This window comes from Macaca fascicularis, chromosome 17 (genome assembly GCF_037993035.2).
Source record: "Macaca fascicularis isolate 582-1 chromosome 17, T2T-MFA8v1.1".
Classification (NCBI taxonomy): Eukaryota; Metazoa; Chordata; class Mammalia; order Primates; family Cercopithecidae; genus Macaca; species Macaca fascicularis.
This window is the reverse complement of record NC_088391.1, coordinates 4,744,416-4,763,632: the sequence shown is the minus strand read 5'-3', so window position 1 is coordinate 4,763,632 and position 19,217 is coordinate 4,744,416. Positions and strand designations below refer to the sequence as shown.

Here is a 19,217-nt window from a genome sequence, read left to right as displayed (position 1 = left end):
CCTTTGTATCAAACCACGTTACATTACTTCCTGCTCTCTCCAATCACAGAATATCTCTGCACACATGTGCAACCTACTGTACACCTCAGTGAAATGCCCCTGTCCTCTCTATAATCATCTGTAGAAATCCTCCTTCTTCAGATCAGATTCAGTCACCCTTATGAAGCCTTCCTTGATTTGGTACATGGGTGAACACTGCAAGTCCTCTGAAACCCATAGCATTTTGCTTTTACCACTTTTATGGAATTTAAGCCATCAAGTTCTCCTATGTTTTTGGTGTATCTGGGCACAGGTACAACCTCCTTGGCATCACCACATTCCCTATAGAGTCATACCTAACTGGTCTCTTATATCTGACATGTGTTCAACAAATTTGGTTGGGTACGTGGTTGCATTAAAATATACATGTTGGATTATGCAGGAAATTAACTCTTATGCTTTTTTTTTTTTTAAGTAGCATGATGTTAAATTAACTGTTTGAAGAATTTCTCCATCCCCTGTAAGATTGTAACAGTGTTATACTGAAAAAGAGCTCTGTAAAGAACCTACCTGAACGTCCCTGTCTTAAAAAGCCATGCCAATCTAGGATGGAAAAACCATCTAAGCAGCAATAACCACACAGTGGCAGTCAGTGTCAAAGGGTGGGCTAAGTGTTTAACATCCATAATTTCATTGGCTCTTACCATCCCCAGGGGCAGATGAAGTTACTCCGTATCCTACCCTTGAGAAGACCCGTGCCAGGAGAAGTTCAACAGTTTGCCCCGGTTGCCAGGGATCTTTTAATAAGAGAGCCAGGGTCCCAACTCAACTAGTAACATGTGCCAGGAGACTGCAGCTTACCAGAGCTCCCTGGAGAGGGGTCCAACTGGTTGTCATTTAAGAGTTTTTTCCATGGCATATTTAGCACTACATGAAACACTCACTCTGCTGCCTGACTTTCCATTCACTAAGGAAGCGGTTTCTCCTTGTGAGCTGGTAGGAGAAGCAGCATGAACGCTCCAAACTCCTAGGCAACACCTTCAAAAGGCAAAGGGCAGCACTGTCAACAAGTAAATGTAACCTGTAACTTAGAACAGGTCACAAGCTTAAGGACTTGTTCAACAAACCGCTGCTCTTAAAGCTGACCACTAGGTGGCAGGAGCGTAGCATGCTTTGTAAATTAAAGCGGCAGGACATTTTCCCAGCTCTTTTTCACAGCAATACACACACAATCTTGTTAAACTGCTTAAAATTTTTCAATGATTATTTTGTTATTTTTAGGGTAGTATGATATAAATAAGTGGTTCGAAATAGAAATTATTCTCCCTATCGAAAAGTACAATATTTTAAATAACACCATAATATATTTACCACCTTTTCATATTCAATAACAGTTTAAATTTGCTTTAATCCTGTAAGTAGAACCATACACTGTTAATGAGCTGAATAAACAAATATACTGTATATTGAAATATAGTAAAGACCGAAATTTAATTTTGTAATGCTATAAAATAGACAAAAACTGCTTTTAACTCATGAAGGTTGGAATCCTTGCGTTTCACACTTTTTCTATTTGTTTCCCTTAGTTTGTATTTTGTTTCTCAAAGCCAAAATAAAAAAGGTTTCAGGTTCTACTTCACAAGCACTTCTCTACAAGTAACACCGAACATTCTCAATGTGTAAGATGCAATGTATAAGTTATGGGTAAAGCCATAACTGTACTTTCTCTTTTTGACATATATGTTAAAGAGTACAGGCTGAGTGCAGTGGCTCACGCCTATAATCCCAGCACTTTGGGAGACCCAGGCAGGCGAAACACGAGGTCAGGAGATTGAGACCATCCTGACTAACATGGTGAAACCCTGCCTCTACTAAAAAAATAGAAAAAATCAGCCGGGCATGGTGGCAGGCACCTGTAGTCCCAGCTACTCGGGAGGCTGAGGCAGGAGAATGGCGTGAACCTGGGAGGCAGAGCTTGCAGTGAGCCGAGATCGCTCCACTGCACTCCAGCCTGAGCGATGGAGTGAGACTCTGTCTCAAAAAAAAAAAAAAAAAAAGAGTACGAGAGAGGTGAGAGAGGTGAAACCCTAGCTCTACAAAAAATACAAAAAAATTAGTTGGGCATGGTGGCGAGTGCCTGTAATCCTAGCTACTGGGGAGGCTGAGGCAGGAGAATCACTTGAACCTGGCAGATGGAGGTTGCAGTGAGCTGGGATGCACCGCTGCACTCCAGTCTGGCGACAGAGTGAGTGAAACTCCGCCTGGAGAAAATAAATAAAAGTACAAGAGGAAGCTTTATGTGCTATGTAAGAATTTTGAGGCTGGGCGTGGTGGCTCACGTCTATAATCCCAGCACTTTTGAAGAATGAGGTGAGTGAATCACTTGAGGCCAGGAGCTTGAGACCAGCCTGACCAACATGGCAAAACCCTGTCTCTACTAAAAATACAAAAATTAACCAGGCATGTTAGTACATGTTTGTAATCTCAGCTACTTGGGAGGCCGAGACGTGAGAATTGCTTAAACTCAGGAGGCGAAGGTTGCAGTGAGCCGAGATCACACCACTGCAGCACTCCAGCCTGGGTAACTGAATGAGACTCTGTCTCAAAAAAAAAAAAAAAAAAAAAAAAGAATTTTGAAGAAATGAATGCAACTGAAAAATGTGATAATATCTGGAGGCAAATCTGTAGAATTATCAACATGTGTGCACCTTTAATAAATTGAATTTCAATATAATTGTTCTGCTTTCTATCTTTGGTGATCTTCTGTGGGTAGAAATTAAATTTGATATAACTAAGAATAGCAAATATACATATAAAACCATAAAATGGTCAAAATCACCCTGGTAAGTAACTACACACTAGTTCACACATATTCACTTAACAGGTTCTCAGGAATAAAATATTTCAATGATTTTTTAAAAAATAATTTTGTCAAGCAGAATATAAAATCGAATCTTTAACATAAAAAACCCTCCAGACATATACAAATCCTTTTTTAGTGAGGGGAGGTTCCCAACTACGAGGGGGGCAGGCAGGCTGTTTAGTGGAAGGAATGTTACCCTTCATCTCACCCAGGAATGAGTGAAGTTTGGTCAGTTGTACAAACTGGAGTCGGCAGAACTGGAATTCCTTCCTAAATCTGGCAACTACTCCTGTGTCCTTACCACTGCTCCACAGGCTCAAATATGCGAATGAACAGACAGTTCTCAATATTCAAGACCTCTCAACTAAACTGGTGAGCTCTCCACAGGAATCTCGGGTAACAGACAAAGTGCAGTCTCACTTCTCTGGCTGCCCAGGGAACCTCCAGACTAATCTCGATCTGAAAACACTCTGTAAAAGTCCTACTTTCTAGGTCTTTCTACAAAGGTTCTACTAACCAGGTCTGTCTGTATAGCAATGGTCAAGATGGACAGTGCAGAGGCGGTCCTGGCTTCTGAGTTTGCAAACTTGGCTATGCAATCATTTATCTGTAGGCACTAAGACAAAACTGAGGTCCTCCCCAGGGATGGGTGGGAAGGAGCATTTGCTAGGAGATTATTCTCTACAGCAAGCACCAATCTATACCTGCAAATCAATCTAGAAATGTCTGTGAAGAATAATCTGCAACATATACACATGAATGCATTTCCCCATCTTCCAGCTATGTAAGGTAATATTACTGAGTGCTTTATAAAGTGAAAATTATAAAGCTGTCCGGATGTTCGACAGAATATGAAAAAACCTGCTGTTGTAACCTTGACAGCTATTAGCTGAGTCAATTCATGAGGTGCTTATGATCTACTCTAAAATACGTACAATCATTCAAAAGCTGACAGGTACCAAACTGCATGTTCCTAATTAATTCCCAGGAAATTAAACAGACCTAGTGATGGTGGTGGGAGGTGGACAGGTACCTAGGTGGGAAGAGGTGGGTCCCCAGTGAAATCCCACCTTCAAGCCAGGGACAGCCTGAAGCCTCAGGGCACAGATGCCAGTTCCAGGTGAAGTCAGCGACCTGGAGTGAGAGCTTCCTTGATGCCTTTCAACCAATCAAGTGCTGCTTTTCCAGGCCTACCCATGGACCAGTCGGCATGCACTTCCTCCATTCTGAGCCCATAAGATCCCCAGACTCAGCCACTCACTGGGACTACCTGCCTGCAGAGAGGAGCAACTCACTCCAGGTTTCCTATCCGCTGAGAGTTGTTCGGTCACCCAATAAAGCTCTTTTCAGCCTTGCTCACCCTCCATTTGTCCGCATAACTTCATTTTTCCTGGATGTGGGACCTGCCCAACAGTGGGAGCCAAAGGGGCTGTAACACTTTCCTGGATGGCTTGCCGAGCTGCAGGTGGGAGTTAAAGGGGCTGTAACACATTCCTGGCCAGCTCACCGAGCTACAGGTGGTCACATGCTCCTGGACTGCAGGTGTGAAGAGTGGCAACCCTTCTGGGGACCCAAACCTTGGGATTCCCTCAACCAAAGCTGTAACACTATAATCCTCCCACTTTCCACCAGCACCAGGCAGCTGCCACATGCAAAAGGAAGGGTGGGGCTAGACCAGCCCAAGAGCTGCATGCTAGAGTGGGGCAGTGGGATTAAAGGAGCTGTAACACAGTGGGGTGAAACATGTTCCCCAGAAACACGGCCCCTGCTTGCTGTAATGCAGGTGATGAGAAGAGTTGTGGCCCTTCCGGGAGCCCAGATCAGAACCAGGCTATGACATGCTGTAACACCCTCTTTGGGGCTCTGCAATTCCTGGTATCTCTGAGATTTCACTTGTCAGCATGTTCCCCTTGTCCACAAGCTGATGCCTGCAGCAGAAGCCAGCTGCAGTACGTCTGTTCCAGCCACAGCCTTGCATGGAGCTGGCACCTGGAGCTGCCTGCCCTGCTGCAATAGCGGACATGCCTGGCTGTGTGCAGAGGCTGGACTCCATGCTCACTCACTCACACACCCCTTGCTGCTCCATCCCTGGTTTGCCCTTGGCAGGCATAGGATCTGGGCTGGCAGTGCAAGCCTAACGCAGCCTGCTGGGCAGAATGGGTGGGATGAGGCTAACGGGCATGAGCAAAACTCAAGCAGAGGCACTGCCAGTCACAGAGGTTTCCAGCTGGTCAAGTGACACCCAAAGATGCCGTAATATTAGGAGAGGTAATAGTCTCTTAACAGAAAGAACTTCACTTATATGTACTTTGTGGGAAAGGTTACAGAAACAGCTTAAAATATAAAGAAGAAAGATACGAGTCAGAACTGCATGGAGCAGAACACAGTTTGTTCACAACTTACTTTTTCCCCCAGAATCTAGTACCTGGTACATGTTCAATAAACATCTTTTGAATGAAAGGTGTGGCAAATGTCATCTCAATGAGTCTCATACATTGTCAAATTTATTTCAAAGGAGATAGAGATTACTTCTGAACTTGGTAAACAGCAACTTGACAACTCCCATTCCCACTAATACTGTAAGGGCAACAAGGTCAGCAGAGGGCCACTGACCATGACAAGTTAGGGACCCAGGGCAACACCTGTGCAGCATGGGAACCTCCAGGTGAGGCCAGAATGCCCCTGTACAAGCTCCCTTCCCGCAGCAGGGTCGCCCACATGAGGGACCTTACCACTGCCCTTACCTCCTCCTCCTCTTCTTCTGGGCTGGCTGCCCCACCGGCGTTCACCAAAAGGTCCTTGCTGCCCTCAACACCACGTGTGGCTTCCACAGGATCCTGCAAGGACGCAGGCCCTGGCTCTCTCCGAGCAGACCCTTCTGCCCTTCCTTCACTCTCCTCCGAACTCACGGATGGGGCACTGTGATTGCTGTGACACTTGGCACTTCCTGCCCCGGGGCTCTGAGGGCTCTGGGGCTTGGGTGTGGTGGGCCTTAGAGGGGTGGGAGGCTGCTCAGGGTCAAATGTGAACTGGCTGCCAGCGTTTGGGTCACAGGAGTCTTTGCTCAACACATCCTGGACAATCGGGCTTGGCGAGGAGCTGCCAGCGCAAGCACTGTCGCTTTCCACCGCCCAGGAACTTTTGGCTTCAAGAGGAAATACGGCGGCGTCAGCGTCTACGTGGGGCCCCTTACAGGTGGCCGAGGCAAAACCAGCGGCCACGGTGCAGGCTGCAGTGGTACCATGCATGAGCGCCCCGCCCCGCCTGCTGTCCCGCTCAGTGCTCCTGGAGACGCGGCGGGAGTAGTCGTCATGCAGCCGGCTGTGTGCCTGGAGTCTCAGGCCGGCCTCACCAGGGGACGGGACCCCACTCCTGGGACTCTCCCTCCTCCAGGCGGCCTCAGTCACATTGCTCACAAGTTTGAAGACTCTGTCAAAGTCCTTGGCCCTTATCGGGCTCCTCCAGCGTTTGGTCCTTCCTGACCCAGGCTTTTGGGAGTCAGTGGAGGAACTGCTTAGGGTCCTCTGTGGCACCTGTGCGTCATGCGCCGTCCTGAGGTCCGCCAGATTGGAGGTGGACTTCCGCTTAAAGGAGCTCTTCTTCAGAAAGGCAAGATTGTCAGTGCTCTTGCTCCTCCTGTAACCCATGCTGTTGTTTTCAGGATCCCTCACGAGAATCTCACACATGGTGGGCACCTGGCCAGTGGCTGCCGTGGGTGTCGCATGGTTCTGGGGCGCATCCAGCAGGCAGATGCGGCCCAGGCCGTAGGCTCTGCGGAGGCTGCGGGAGCGGTGTGTGCTCCGCTGGAAGGGATCGTCCGTGTCCTCGAGGTCGGAGCCATCCAGTGTGCCCCCCTCTGCTGGCCTGAGGGTACCACATGCTGGTCCCGGTGCTGAAGGGGTGCCCCTGCCTGCCTGGGCTCCTGGGACAGCGCCATTCAGGATGGGCTTTCCCAGGCCGTGCTCCAAAGCCTCTCCCTTGGAACAGGCATTTGACCCCTCTCGGCTCTGAATTCCTTTCAGGACTGAGGACTTCAGTTTCTTAAAGGATCCCATTTTCCGGAAGGAGGCGAGGGTGTTCCATGTGGAGGAGCTGCCCACCAGCACCATGGAGCGGGGCCGCTCGGGGTGGGCACTCGTCCTCTTCCGACTGGTGGAAAAGAGGCGCACAAGCTTGGCTGGGCTGAGTCTGGCTTCCTGGGTGTCTGTGTCGCCACCACGGCTGCAGCCACAGACTCCGTTTCCACACGCAAGCGAGGTCACCATCTTGGGATCTTTCAGGTCTGAGCCTGGACAGGGGGCTGCGGGGCCTGGCCCGAGGCCGTTCGGGGCAGTGGTCATGTTCTCCGGGCAGGGTGACCAGGGCCGCACAGCAGCCTGGGTCATGGCCACGGGCACTGCCAAGTCCGCAGACCGCAGCTCCAGGCCTTCATCTCCAGGAATGCCGTCCTGGCACTCACACCTGCCTTGCACATCGGGCTCCTGGGTGACCACGGCCTGCAGCGGAAGACAAAGCGGGTGGGTTAGCCATTTCCCTCGTAGCAGCCCCTCTGCTCACAGAACAAGAGGCACGCTCCAGCACAGGGCTGGCCAGATGAAAGCTACCGCAAACTCAGTTACAACTGTACATTTCCCCTCCATTCACTTCATAAGTTGAAGGAAAGATGCAAATATACATCCCTGGACAGAGAAGGGTAATTATGGACTGTGCCGTGGACATGAACTCACTGGAACGTGTGTAGGTGAGACTAGGAAAAAACTGTTGGAATGAAAATATCTAGGTATCATTCAACGCTATCTTTTCTTCTTATGTGAAATGGAAAAAAAAATTAGGAAATACCAAAAGAAAACCTCACAACAATTTCAAAAGGTGTGATGTTAAAATGCCAGCCTGTGTTGAATCCAACACACCGAATACTCAAACCAAGTGCTGACACACGCAGGAACAAGTGTGAGCCCCACATGCTGGCAGCTGCCTCCTGTCCAGGAGGGCTGAGATGCTCAAACACTAACTGAGAGCCGCACAGGGCCACCGGGACAGAGGCGGGAAGGACTCGGCCAGGACATGCCAGGGCAGCCTCTGAGAAGGAAACACATTGGTAGGAGTCTTTTTCCAACTGGTCATAGAGTAGAGAGAAGTGAGGATGCTGCTGAAGTATGTTAGAAATTCAGGGTTGGGTGCAGTGGCTCACGCCTGTAATCCTAACACTTTGGGGGTCCGAGGCACATGGATCACCTGAGGTCAGACGTTCGAGACCAGCCTGGCCAACATGGTGAAACCTTATCTCTACTAAAAATACAAAAATCAGCCGGGCGTGGCGACGTGCCCCTCTAATCCCAGCTACTCGGGAGGCTGAAGCAGGAGAATCGCTTGAACCTGGGAGACAGGTTGCAGTGAGCCGAGATTGTGCCACTGCACTCCAGCCTGGGCGACAGAGTGAGACAGACTCCTTCTCAAAAAAAAAAAAAAAAAAAATCAGAAGAATTCAAATTAAACAAATTCAGCATCCTTTTCCTCTTCCCACGTGCCCTGACAACCACACACTCCTGCACCCACACCCACCGCACACATCCACTTCCACACCTTCCCCCCCATGCCTGTATCCGTATCTTTACTCGCACACACCTGTGTCCATACCTTGCCACACACTGCATTCATGCCCTTCCCCACATACCTGCGTCCATACTTTTCACCCCACACCTGTGTCCATGCCTTCCCCATCATGCACACCTGTGTCCAAGCCCTTCTCACATACCTGTGTCCATGCTCTTCACCCCACACCTGTGTCCATGCCCTTCCCCCACACCTGTGTCTATGCCCTTCCCCCCACACCTGTGTCCATGCCCTTCACCCCACATCTGTGTCCATGCCCTTCCCCCCACACCCATGTCCATGCCCTTCACCCCACATCTGTGTCCATACCTTCCCCATCATGCACACCTGTATCCATGCCCTTCGCCCCATACCTGTGTCCATGCCCTTCCCCCAACACCTGTGTCCATGCCCTTCCCCCTACACCCATGTCCATGCCCTTCGCCCCACACCTGCGTCCATGCCTTCCCCATTATGCACACCTGGGTCCGTGCCCTTCACCCTACACCTGGGTCCATGGCCTTCCCCTGAAAAATGAAAATGCTGCTCCCCCTTAACCTTTCCCATCAGGCCAAGATCTGCTCAGTCTTCAAGTGATAGCTTACATGTCTCAGTCCCCCGTTCTCAACAAATAATTACTGGACGAATGAATGATAGATTATGAAAATAACCATAAAAGACTATCAACTTTTCAGTACTTACTATATGTCAGGCCTCTGCACTAAGGTCTTGGAAAACATAACGTCACTGAGGACCCATAGGAACCTAAGAGGTCACAGAATGACTTGCATTTTGCAGACAACCAGATGGATACTGGAGCAGGTTAGGTCATTTGCCGGGAGTCCTGCAGCTGTCCCCACAAAGCCCACACTCTTCTCCACTGCAGTAAACTAATGAACCGAGACAGAGGCACAGTGGCCATCTGCACCCCACACATCTCACTCCAATTCCTGGGCCTCACGACCCTGACTGCAAATAAATCCCAAAATTCTGTAGACATCAGTCAAGGCCACAGAGGCCGAAGGCAAGAGAGGAATAAGAGGAGGACACTGTTTAAAGATGAGAGCAGATCTCGATTTAGCTCACCCCTATGAAGTGCAGAATCTGCCCCATGCAAACAGAAACATCTCTCTTCTGCTCCTACGCCCCAGGTTCTTGATGGGTTCCGTTTTTATTTGCCCCGACATCATTTCCAGTGAGAAGGGATTCCCAGGGACAGCCATAGTTAAAGGGTCAAAGAGTTGATTCCATCCAGGACAAGGGAGGCTACGATGACTCAGACCATCAGCCAATTCCATTCATCAGAAGACCGATGGGCTACTTACTACATGCCCTCTGCAGTTCAGTGTTCTCATGGAGGAATCAGAGGGCCAGAGGAGCTGTGGGTTACATTTGAATGAGCCACATAAGCAGAGGCTTGAATCATCTCTGCAGTGAGACTGGGTATGAAGCCTGTAACCAGCTGCAAAGTAAGTTCAACATTTGGTATCACCTATGCGCCTTCATGTGCTCTAGAAGGGACAGGGAATTCCGTTGTTTCAGCATCTCAGAATCGTGATAGGAATGAGATTGTTTAATCAAAAGGTCAAGTCCAGTTCGTGGGCACTGACGTTAAGTCGTAATCATGGTCTTATCATGACTCGCATTGACTACAGAAGAGAAGGCATGATGCCTGCCTTGTAATTCAGGGGATTAGACAGCTTCCTGGCACCACCAGAGGGCGCTACGAGACCTGTTATAACCAAGGAGGAAACAAGGGCCCAAGACATGGGACTTGGCCTAAACTGGGTGCTGTCATATGGCTCCTGAGTCAGTCATTTCAGTGGTCTGCACTTCATTGCTGTCTACAGAATAAGAGGTACCAAGATTTATGCATATACCCACTTCACGAGCATCTACTGGGTGCAAGTGTCTGTGCGGGTCCCACGAGGAATTCGAGGCCGTGAGAAGGTAATCCCCCATTCTAGATAAGAAACTGGCAAGAGCAAAGCAACAGTCAACAACACCCAGTACAACTGGGAGGCAGTAAATTTGGGGGACCAGGTGTCTGACTGACCCAGGAATGAGGGGTATCTCAGGATATGGGACTTCCAGGGTTGAAGCCAACAAAGTTCCTAGCAAATGGGGATAACTGCTCACTCTACAGTAAGTAGAACAGTGTCTCTGGAAGGACAGCTCAGTGTGATAAATTAGTAAAATCAAGGTGAAAGTGGGTTTAGAAAAGCCTACACATCCCTAGTCTAATAATACCTCATCATTCTTTGAGATGAACTGCAGGTGCCTCCTTACCCAGGAATTCCTTCCTGAGCTCCCTGGAACGAATGAAATCCCTTCCTCTGTGCTTCCACAAGCCTTCAGGCATCTCATCAAATTGTTTTTACCAAAATGGATTATAATGATAGCTTTATAGAGCTGCCTTCAAACAAGAGTGTGCACTCTCTGAGGGTAAGAATGGTGTGCTTTGCACACTTAGATTATTTAACTTCAACGTGAAATCACATCAGTTATCCTGTCTTGTCTAATCCATACCAAGGTAAGAAGTCGTTACAAGCCACTATGTTTTTATAGAGTGAAGAAGTTGAAATTTTCTAACACTCAGAACTTAATTTCCAGGATTTAGATTTCATAAAACACATGCAAAAAATTGGGGTTTCTAATTGGGACAATACGCTTTTTAAAAGACCAGGGACTTAGTATTTTGTTCATGAGCTGAACAACGTGATTGTTGTGTGCTGCTAAGAGTGAAACTGAGTATCACGGAAAAAAAGGCTTTTCCTGGAATTTCTGAGTAACATAGCAAGTTGCATTATTTAGAACTAATACTTTGACCTCTATTAACTAACAAGGGTTGCAATTCAATTAGTGGTTTTGTAGCAAGTCTTATAAATTGTGGGAACTCTGTCAGAGATATGAAAGAAACAGAACTAAGAATTTCAGATGGGAATATTGTGAAATCCACTGTCTACAAGCTGGATTCTAGGGTGTATGAACTTTAGAATGGAATTTTTTTTTGTTTTTAGTGATAATGAGAATTCTCCCCCAAAACAACAAAAAACAAACAAACTTTTGACTGGTAATTTTAAAGTAAAAACTTAAATTTGAAATTCAGGAATATAGAACAGATTAAATGTACCAACAAGTCGAAAGGTTTTATAATATACTCATCATGTACATCAGGAGTGGCCAATATTCTGGCTTTCCTGGGCCACACTGGAAGAAGAATTGTCTTGGCCACACATAAAACACACTAACACAACTGCTGATGAGCCAAAAAAAAAAAAAAAAAAAAAAATCGCAAAAGAAAATCTCACAATGTTTTAACAAAGTTTATGAATTTGTGTTGGGCCACATTCAAAGCTTCCCCGGGCCACATGCAGCCTGTGGCCCACTGGTTAGAGCAGCTTGATTTACATAACAAACTGACACTGAAAGAAAACACATTGAAATCGAAAATGCTGAAGGGGTGAGCGCAGACCCTTAAATCACAGCTGCACAGAATGTGGCCCTGGGGAACATCTGACCCCTATTCACGACAGTGAGGATGCTACGGCACAGTGAGGCTGAGGAGCTTACGACCATTGCTGTAATGACAGCACAGCAGGGTGGAAATCGGAGGGTCCACCCCAGCACTGCTACCTCCAGGCCAGAACCTGGGGGTCAGGCTAGACCCTCTTCCTTCCCTGCAGATTACAACAGGTCTAAGCAACTCTACTGCATGCCCACCCGCCCTCTGTCAGCGTGGTGGCCGGTGCCTCATTCCTAGGCTGCATTACCTTCCACCTGGATGACTGTGGTCTGGCTCACTGCCCACCCATCCTTCACTCTGCTGCCAGAGTCCTTTCCACACTGCAGATGGGCTGTGTCACTGAACCCAGGGTCACTGGCTGCCTGTGGACTTTGAGAGATGTCGAATGTCCCATGCCCAATACGGGACGCCTTTCCCTCTAGCAGGGCTGAGCTATTTGTCATGATCCCCACACCATCATGACTTTGCGAGTTTCCTTGTCTGCTCTCAGGCTGTTTCTCCAGCCATTGTTGTCTCTCTGTGTTTTGGGAACCACAATTCCCAGGTTCCTGACAAATGGCTTCTGTCCAGGTTTGGCAGCGGGCAGTGGTGGTGGGAGGTGACTCAAGGGCTGGGAAAGGGAGTTGCCACAGTATTTCGTGGGCATGTGCAGCAGCTGTGGTGTCTCTGTGGCTCCAGCCCTGCTGGGAAGCTCCTCCTTCCCAGGTCCGAGGTCCTGCGGGCGGGCGGCACCAGCTCGCAGCTCCAGCAACACGCCCTCTTGTTTACCACTCCAGCCCAGGGGCTGGTAGCAACTTCCTGCTATTGCACTGTCTTGTCTTTTGTTTTTCAGCTGTATAAAAATAGCCCCTGTATTAGATTCTTTGTTTGAAATACCTGGAGACACTTCTCTAGCGTTTCCCACACTGCCCTGTCATTCTGCTTTCCTCCTCTGGCTTCTACACTAACCTCCCCGAGGAGCATGAAAAGTTCTCTAAACGCAGAAGCCGTGTCTTATTTCACTGTGTTCTCAGCATGTGTCTGTTGAATGACTGAAGGGGCTGCTGGCTTTGCACGTCTCAGGTCTGACACCCCAACATCTGGGCCAGATGGTTCTTTGTTGTGGAAGCTGACCTGTGTTTTGTAGGAGGTCTAGCAGCAACCGTGGCCACTGATGCTATTAGGAAGAAGAATTGTAATAAAAAGAGAAGAGTGCTGAAAACCGTGAATGTGCTACCAATTCGTTTCAGAATAGTTTTTCTGAAACTACTGGAAAGCAATTTTAAGAGATTCAATCTTGCTATGTTGCCCGGGGTGGCCTCAAATTCTTAGACTCAAGTGATCCTCTCACCTCATCCTCCAAGTAGCTGGGATAACAGGTACATACGATGGCCAGTTAAAACCACTGAAATTTATCATTTCCTTTTCTTTCCTTTTTTTTCTTTTTCTTGTTTTTTGGTTTTGTTTTGAGACAGAGTCTTGCTCTGTCATCCAGGCTGGAGTACAGTGGCACAACTTCAACACACTGCAACCTCGCCCCCAGGCTGAAGTGATCCTCCCCTCAGCCTCCCAGGTAGCTGAGATTGCAGGCATGTGCCACTACACCCCACTAATTTTTGTACCTTTAGTAGAGACGGGGTTTCACCATGTTGGCCAGGTTGGTCTCAAACTCCTGATCTCAAATGGTCCTCCCACCTTGGCCTCCCAAAGTGTTAGGATTACAGGCATGAGCCACCGTGCCCGGCCATAATTTACAACATTTGTAAAGAGAAAGCATCCAAGGTTCTAAGTTCAGAGATGAAGTTATTCCCCAGGCCTAATGCCAGACACTGTCCTTCCTCTTCCCAGCCCCAATATACACACCTTAGTAAAGGAAAGAAGCCCCCTTACCCTTGGATCTGGTACCCTTAGATCTCTGTGTCTAAGGAGTAGGTAAGATGCTTCAAAAGAAAATCTGTAGCTCTGGCGTCACTTAAGTATTCAATCATTGCAGTTCAATGTTCAATTGAAAGTATATGGAGAAATGTAACTGGAATAAGCATATCTTTGGGAAAGGTGTCAATTTCATAAAAGCGTGTGATTGTCTTGGCTTGCCTTATGGGGGTTACTGGGCTAAACTACATTCCTGTGGGTGAGAATGGTGTTTCCCCAGTAGGGATGTATGTTTGCTTTGTCAATCCTCTGGGGTGATGGGGTGTAGAAAACGAGGATTTGCAAAGGCAGGTCTTAGACTACAAAGGCAAATCTTCCTTCTGTGTCTAAAGCTGCAGGTCGGGCTGGTGTAGTGAGAGATGAAAGGGCAGGTAGGTCTGAGCCTGTGCGAAAGATGCTGGCATCCTCCACAATGCCCCTCCCTGTGTCCCCAACCTCTGCACCGTGACAGCCTCTGAGTTCCTCTTCCTCCAATCTCACGGCAACTTGGGAAGGCTCCAGGGGAGCTGTTGCCGGCCACAGCCCTCAGCCCTGAAGACGGCCCTGCGTCTTGCCTTCCTGCAGCCATGGCCTGTCCAGCACCTTTCTGGTGGTAAACCAGATTGCAGCAGTAACCACCGAGTTCCCGGTTAGGACTACCTCATGCCTGCAACCCATGCCAAAACTGATGTCACCCCGAGACTGCACCTCCCCCACGTGTACCATTCAGAGCAGTGAAAGTTTTCCAGATGGATGGCCCCAGTCCTGAAGGCGTCGTGAAGGTCACTGGAGCAAATACAGTGTCTCTGCTCGGCAGAGGCAGACCGGCCCGAATCTGGAGCTGCGTGTCGCTGGGTTCCCAGGCTCACACACCAACAGTGCAGTCGGCACAGAATACCCCGAAAGGGAATGATGCAGCTTTTATATCCACGGCTTAATCAGACATACTTAATAACTGTGTGTAACAGCACATACGTGTGTTGTATTTTATTTTTGCTGCATTTATTTTAATGCTCATTTTTTTTGTTTTTGCATAAAATGTGTTTCCAGGCAGAGCCCCAATTTATAGCTTTGCATTCTGAGGAAATGAGATTAATTTTTAACTCAGTTTCCACCCAGGAGCCTGGCAGGTCTTCATGGAGGGGATGTCCCCACAGACCATTCTGCCACCGCTGAGGACAGAGGCCCAGAAATGGCCCTTTCTCTGTGCCGTGCAATCAAGTATCTCGTCCTCTCAAATCAGTTTGACACATTAAAGCAGTTGCTGAAATGCCTTCTGCTTCTAATTTAAACTGTCTTCTAATTGAACTGACATTTGGATATTGTTTCCTTGCAGGCCCTCCCTGCCTCTTGGCACACATCTCCTCAGTTAGGACACGCACGACAGTCATGTGATACGATGCCACCAATGAACCAAGCCAGAGGTGATCAGCTACTATTCCTGAACAGGGATCCCTGGAGCACACACCCCATCTCTCAGAGGCGATCTGTGAGACTTTGTTAGAGGTGGAGGTTCTCATTGCCAGCGCGTCCTCTCGAACACAACCAACACACAGAATTCAGGAATACTCTGGTGTAATATCCCACGGACATGGCTCCTTTGACACAGAGCTTAATAACGTTTCAAATATGTCAGATGCTCAGTGGGGACTGAAATGACAGCAAGGACTATATTCTGATTGTTGCGAGAAGTTCAAAACCAGCTGAGTTTAGCTGCTAGGAAAATGAAAGAATCGCTAATACTTAAACATGTTGAATCTCAAAAAGGAAAGTGGAGATGTAAGGTGAGACAAAGGTTACCGTTACAAGGCAGAAGCAAATGGGAGGTGGAGTCCCCAGGCAACTAAGGAGGGGAACGGATGTGCTGCTGAGAGCACAGATGCAGAGAACCCAGTGACAACCGGACAACACTAGGGAGCATGTCCCTCTGAGCAAGACTGAGGGACAGGTGAAGGGGAGGAAGGGGAGGAAGGGCAGCAGCTGAGGCTAAGAATTTTGGGTCAGGGTTATTTGCTTTGAATTGCTTTGTTATGTGACCTGGGCTAGTCACACAACATCCCTGAACTCAGCTTTCTCCATGGGATCCTGAAACTTCTTTTAGAGCAGTTTCTTTTACTTTTAGAGAAGCAAATGCATTGTAAAGAGAATATTGTCATCAAAATATTAATTATTCTCATGGCACGACACCTTTCTTGGTAACGTGTAAGGTTGATAGTTACAGGTCATTGCTAATAGGAAATGGTACTCTGGGTCAAAACGTCTAGATCCAAAGAAGTGAAGTACTCTGTTGGAAAGTCAGTGGATTTCAGTTTATCGTACATACATCTGGCCTCAGGCAAAAGTGCCCGTGGAGGTGCAGAAGATGCACCACACGTGCAAGTGGCCGCTTTGGGGCTGATCTGCTCTGTGATTCTCAGACGGAGGCACTGCCTACTCCCTGCCGTCATCCTGCCAGCTCAAAGGTCAAGGCCAGAGGGAAGTCATGTTCCACCAGGCTCAGTCAGAGACCGGCCAAGGTCACCTGAATGCGGATCTGGAGAAGGTGATCGCTTTTCCCAAAGGATGCCTCTGAAACCAAACATATATAAAATGCCATTATTTCATGTAAAAATTAGCTCTATCTTTTCTCCATGAGTATGGATAATACATGCCTTCAGACTCTTCAACCCAAGATAATAAATACCGGAATGCAAAATGTTCTCCAAAATGCTGAACAAGTGGTATTCTAAATGTCAATTTTTGAGTCACTTGTTCAGACTTGTAGACACATTTTTTCCTGTAAGATTCTCGTATCATCTTCCCCATCCCACTTAATTTATAATGTAAATAAATTGTTAAAAATATCAATGGGATGGCTATATTAAAGTTGTTCATTAGTAATATACTAAAGTAAATGAGGTCATACTTTTACAGAAAGATGAACCTCATCTGTGACTTAGAAGCTTGAATGACAGCAGAATGAGACAAAGGACAGAGAGAAGGGTGTTGTCCTCTTTCTAGGATAAGAAAGATCCTGGCCGGGCACGGTGGCTCACATCTCTAATCCCAGTACTTTGGGAGGCCGAGGCGGGTGGATTACAACGTCGGGAGTTTGAGACCAGCCTGGCCGATATGGTGAAACCCTGTCTCTACTAAAAATACAAGAATTAGCCGGGTGTGGTGGTACGTGCCCGTAGTCCCAGCTACTCATGAGGCTGAGGCAAAAGAATCGCTTGAACCCAGGAGGTGGAGGTTGCAGTGAGCCAAGATTGTGCCACTGCGCTCCAGCCTGGGTTTCAGAGCCGGACTCCATCTCAAAACAAAAGCAAACAAAAAAAGACCCTTTGCAGTGTTCTGAAGTGGGTGCTGTGTCTCTGGCATCCTGTGACTCTTCTCGCTATGATCATCGTCTCTGAGCTGCTCTCACCCTCTCATCCCCACAATGTGCCTTAATACAAGCAGTCACTTCGGCCTCCTGATCATCTTCCTCCGACTTCTCCGTGCAGGAGTCTGTCCTTGGTGCTGTGGAGATGGACTGACCCAAGCAGACCAGCATGTAGGTGTCGTCACTGTAACTCCCTCTGCTGCGACGTGCTATTGTACCTAAGATCAGGCCTGCTCCACGGTCAGCTCCTCTAGACCACCGGTCACACCTATCCTCTGCCACGTGGTGAGCTGGTTTTGTGGGATTGTTGTTTGTTGTGGTTTCTCCCAATGGCAGCACCTTCAGGGCTCAAGGACACAAGTGGCTCAGCAAGAGGTCTTACCTATAAGTACACAAGATTTGGGAGGCTGAGCCTGCCCATCCGTCAAACAAAGCCAGCCTTTCTTTTTTTCAGTATCTGGCAACGTGGCTGAGCAGGCATGTGTTTCAGCGTGACCCACTTAACTGTGTTTAAACTTAATTTAAAAATCAATCCTGGCTTCACTCTTTCCCTCTCCTCCCCTCCCCACAAATGCTGTCAAAATCTGCTAGTTTGTATCTTTTCCAATTAGAATGTCAGAACTTTGATGATATGGCAATCAGCTCTCAGAACTTTGATGATATGGCAATCAGCTCTCTGAAGTCCCAATAGTTCCTCTTAGGCCAAGTATCCTGATGCAACAGAGTCAGGTGGTTCGACAATAACCAATGCCTGTTGCCCCTGGGGTGGTTACATAAGCACTTCAGGGCCACATGAAGCAAGGAACACACGCAAAGCTACCCAAGACTGTCATCATTTGAGTGAACGCAGATTAGAAAGGAACACTGATGTCCTCCATTTAAATGAGGTACCTGTGGTTTGTTTCCTTCGACTTCTTTTTTTTTTCTTGAGACAGGGTCTCACTCTGTCACCCACGTTGGAGTGCAGCCTGGTGCAGGCTGGAGTGGCCCAATCACAGTTCACTGCAGCCTTGAACTCCTGGCCTCAAGCAATCCTCCCTTCTTGGCCTCCCAAAGTACTGGGACTACAGGCAAGAGCTACCACACCTGGCCTCTTTCATCTCTGAACAAGAAAGAACTTCCTATGTGACTTGATTCACTCATTCATTCAGCAAATATTTCCTTGGTCCCTCGTGTCTGAGAGCAACTGGGGTAGACACACCAGGAGGGGAATGGTGAACAGCTGATGTGGTTCAGTCATCAGAGAGCTCCAGCCACGTGGGGAGCACTGGTGGTGTTATGAAGCCTGCAACGGCCTCCTTCAGCCGACACATGGATGCTCTAATGCCAGAGAAAGGAGTGATGTTGGGGTGCAGGGAGCTTGAGACAGAGACCCCAGCTGGAGGACGGCGAGCAGGGACAGGGTGGGGGAGCCTAGGCCTTTGTAAGCCACGTTAAGGACTGGGGTTTACTCTAAAGGTCATGGGAGCCGGCAGCAGAAGCCATCACTGTCGGTGCCACCGGACGAGATAATCCTGGCTGTGGGCTGGGGAGAGGTGATGGGGAGAGAGTCAACATGGCCCTGCTGACCAACTGGACAATGTGGAACGACGGGAGAGACGGGTGGTTCCCACCATCAGGCTGGGTCCAACGGAGATGCACCTTACTAAGCAACAGAGGCCTGGAGAGGAGCAGGAGGGGAGCCAAGGAGTTCCATTTTAAATGTACTGACGGAAGAAAACTGCAGACCAATATCCCTGGTGCACACAGATGTAAAAAATCCTCAACAAAATCAAGGCTAAAAATCATAGCATTATATCAATAGATACAGAAAAAGCCTTTGACAAAATTCAACATTCTTTCATTATAAAAATTCTCAACAAATATGGCATACTGGAATGTTCTTCAACATAGTAAGACCATATATGACAAGCCCACAGCTAATATCATACCAAAAAGTGCAAACCTGAAAGCTTTTCCTCTAGCATCAGAAATAAGACAAGGATGTCCACTCTCACCACTTA

At 48.0% G+C, this 19,217-nt stretch overlaps 1 protein-coding gene across 17 annotated transcripts in view; it reads right to left on the bottom strand.

Moving 5' to 3' along the window:
• Nucleotides 1–19,217, bottom strand: part of SPATA13 (spermatogenesis associated 13) — a 327,141-nt gene that overhangs the window by 82,476 nt on the left and 225,448 nt on the right. For all 17 annotated transcript variants that reach the window (XR_012426756.1, XM_015439064.3, XM_074021719.1 and 14 more), the window contains one exon: nt 5,587–7,338. Coding sequence is in view for 16 of the 17 variants with exons in the window: in XM_065533069.2 (XP_065389141.1) it covers nt 5,587–7,338 (1,752 nt within the window). In the remaining variant the exon portion in view is untranslated. The remainder of the gene's footprint in view (nt 1–5,586; nt 7,339–19,217) is intronic.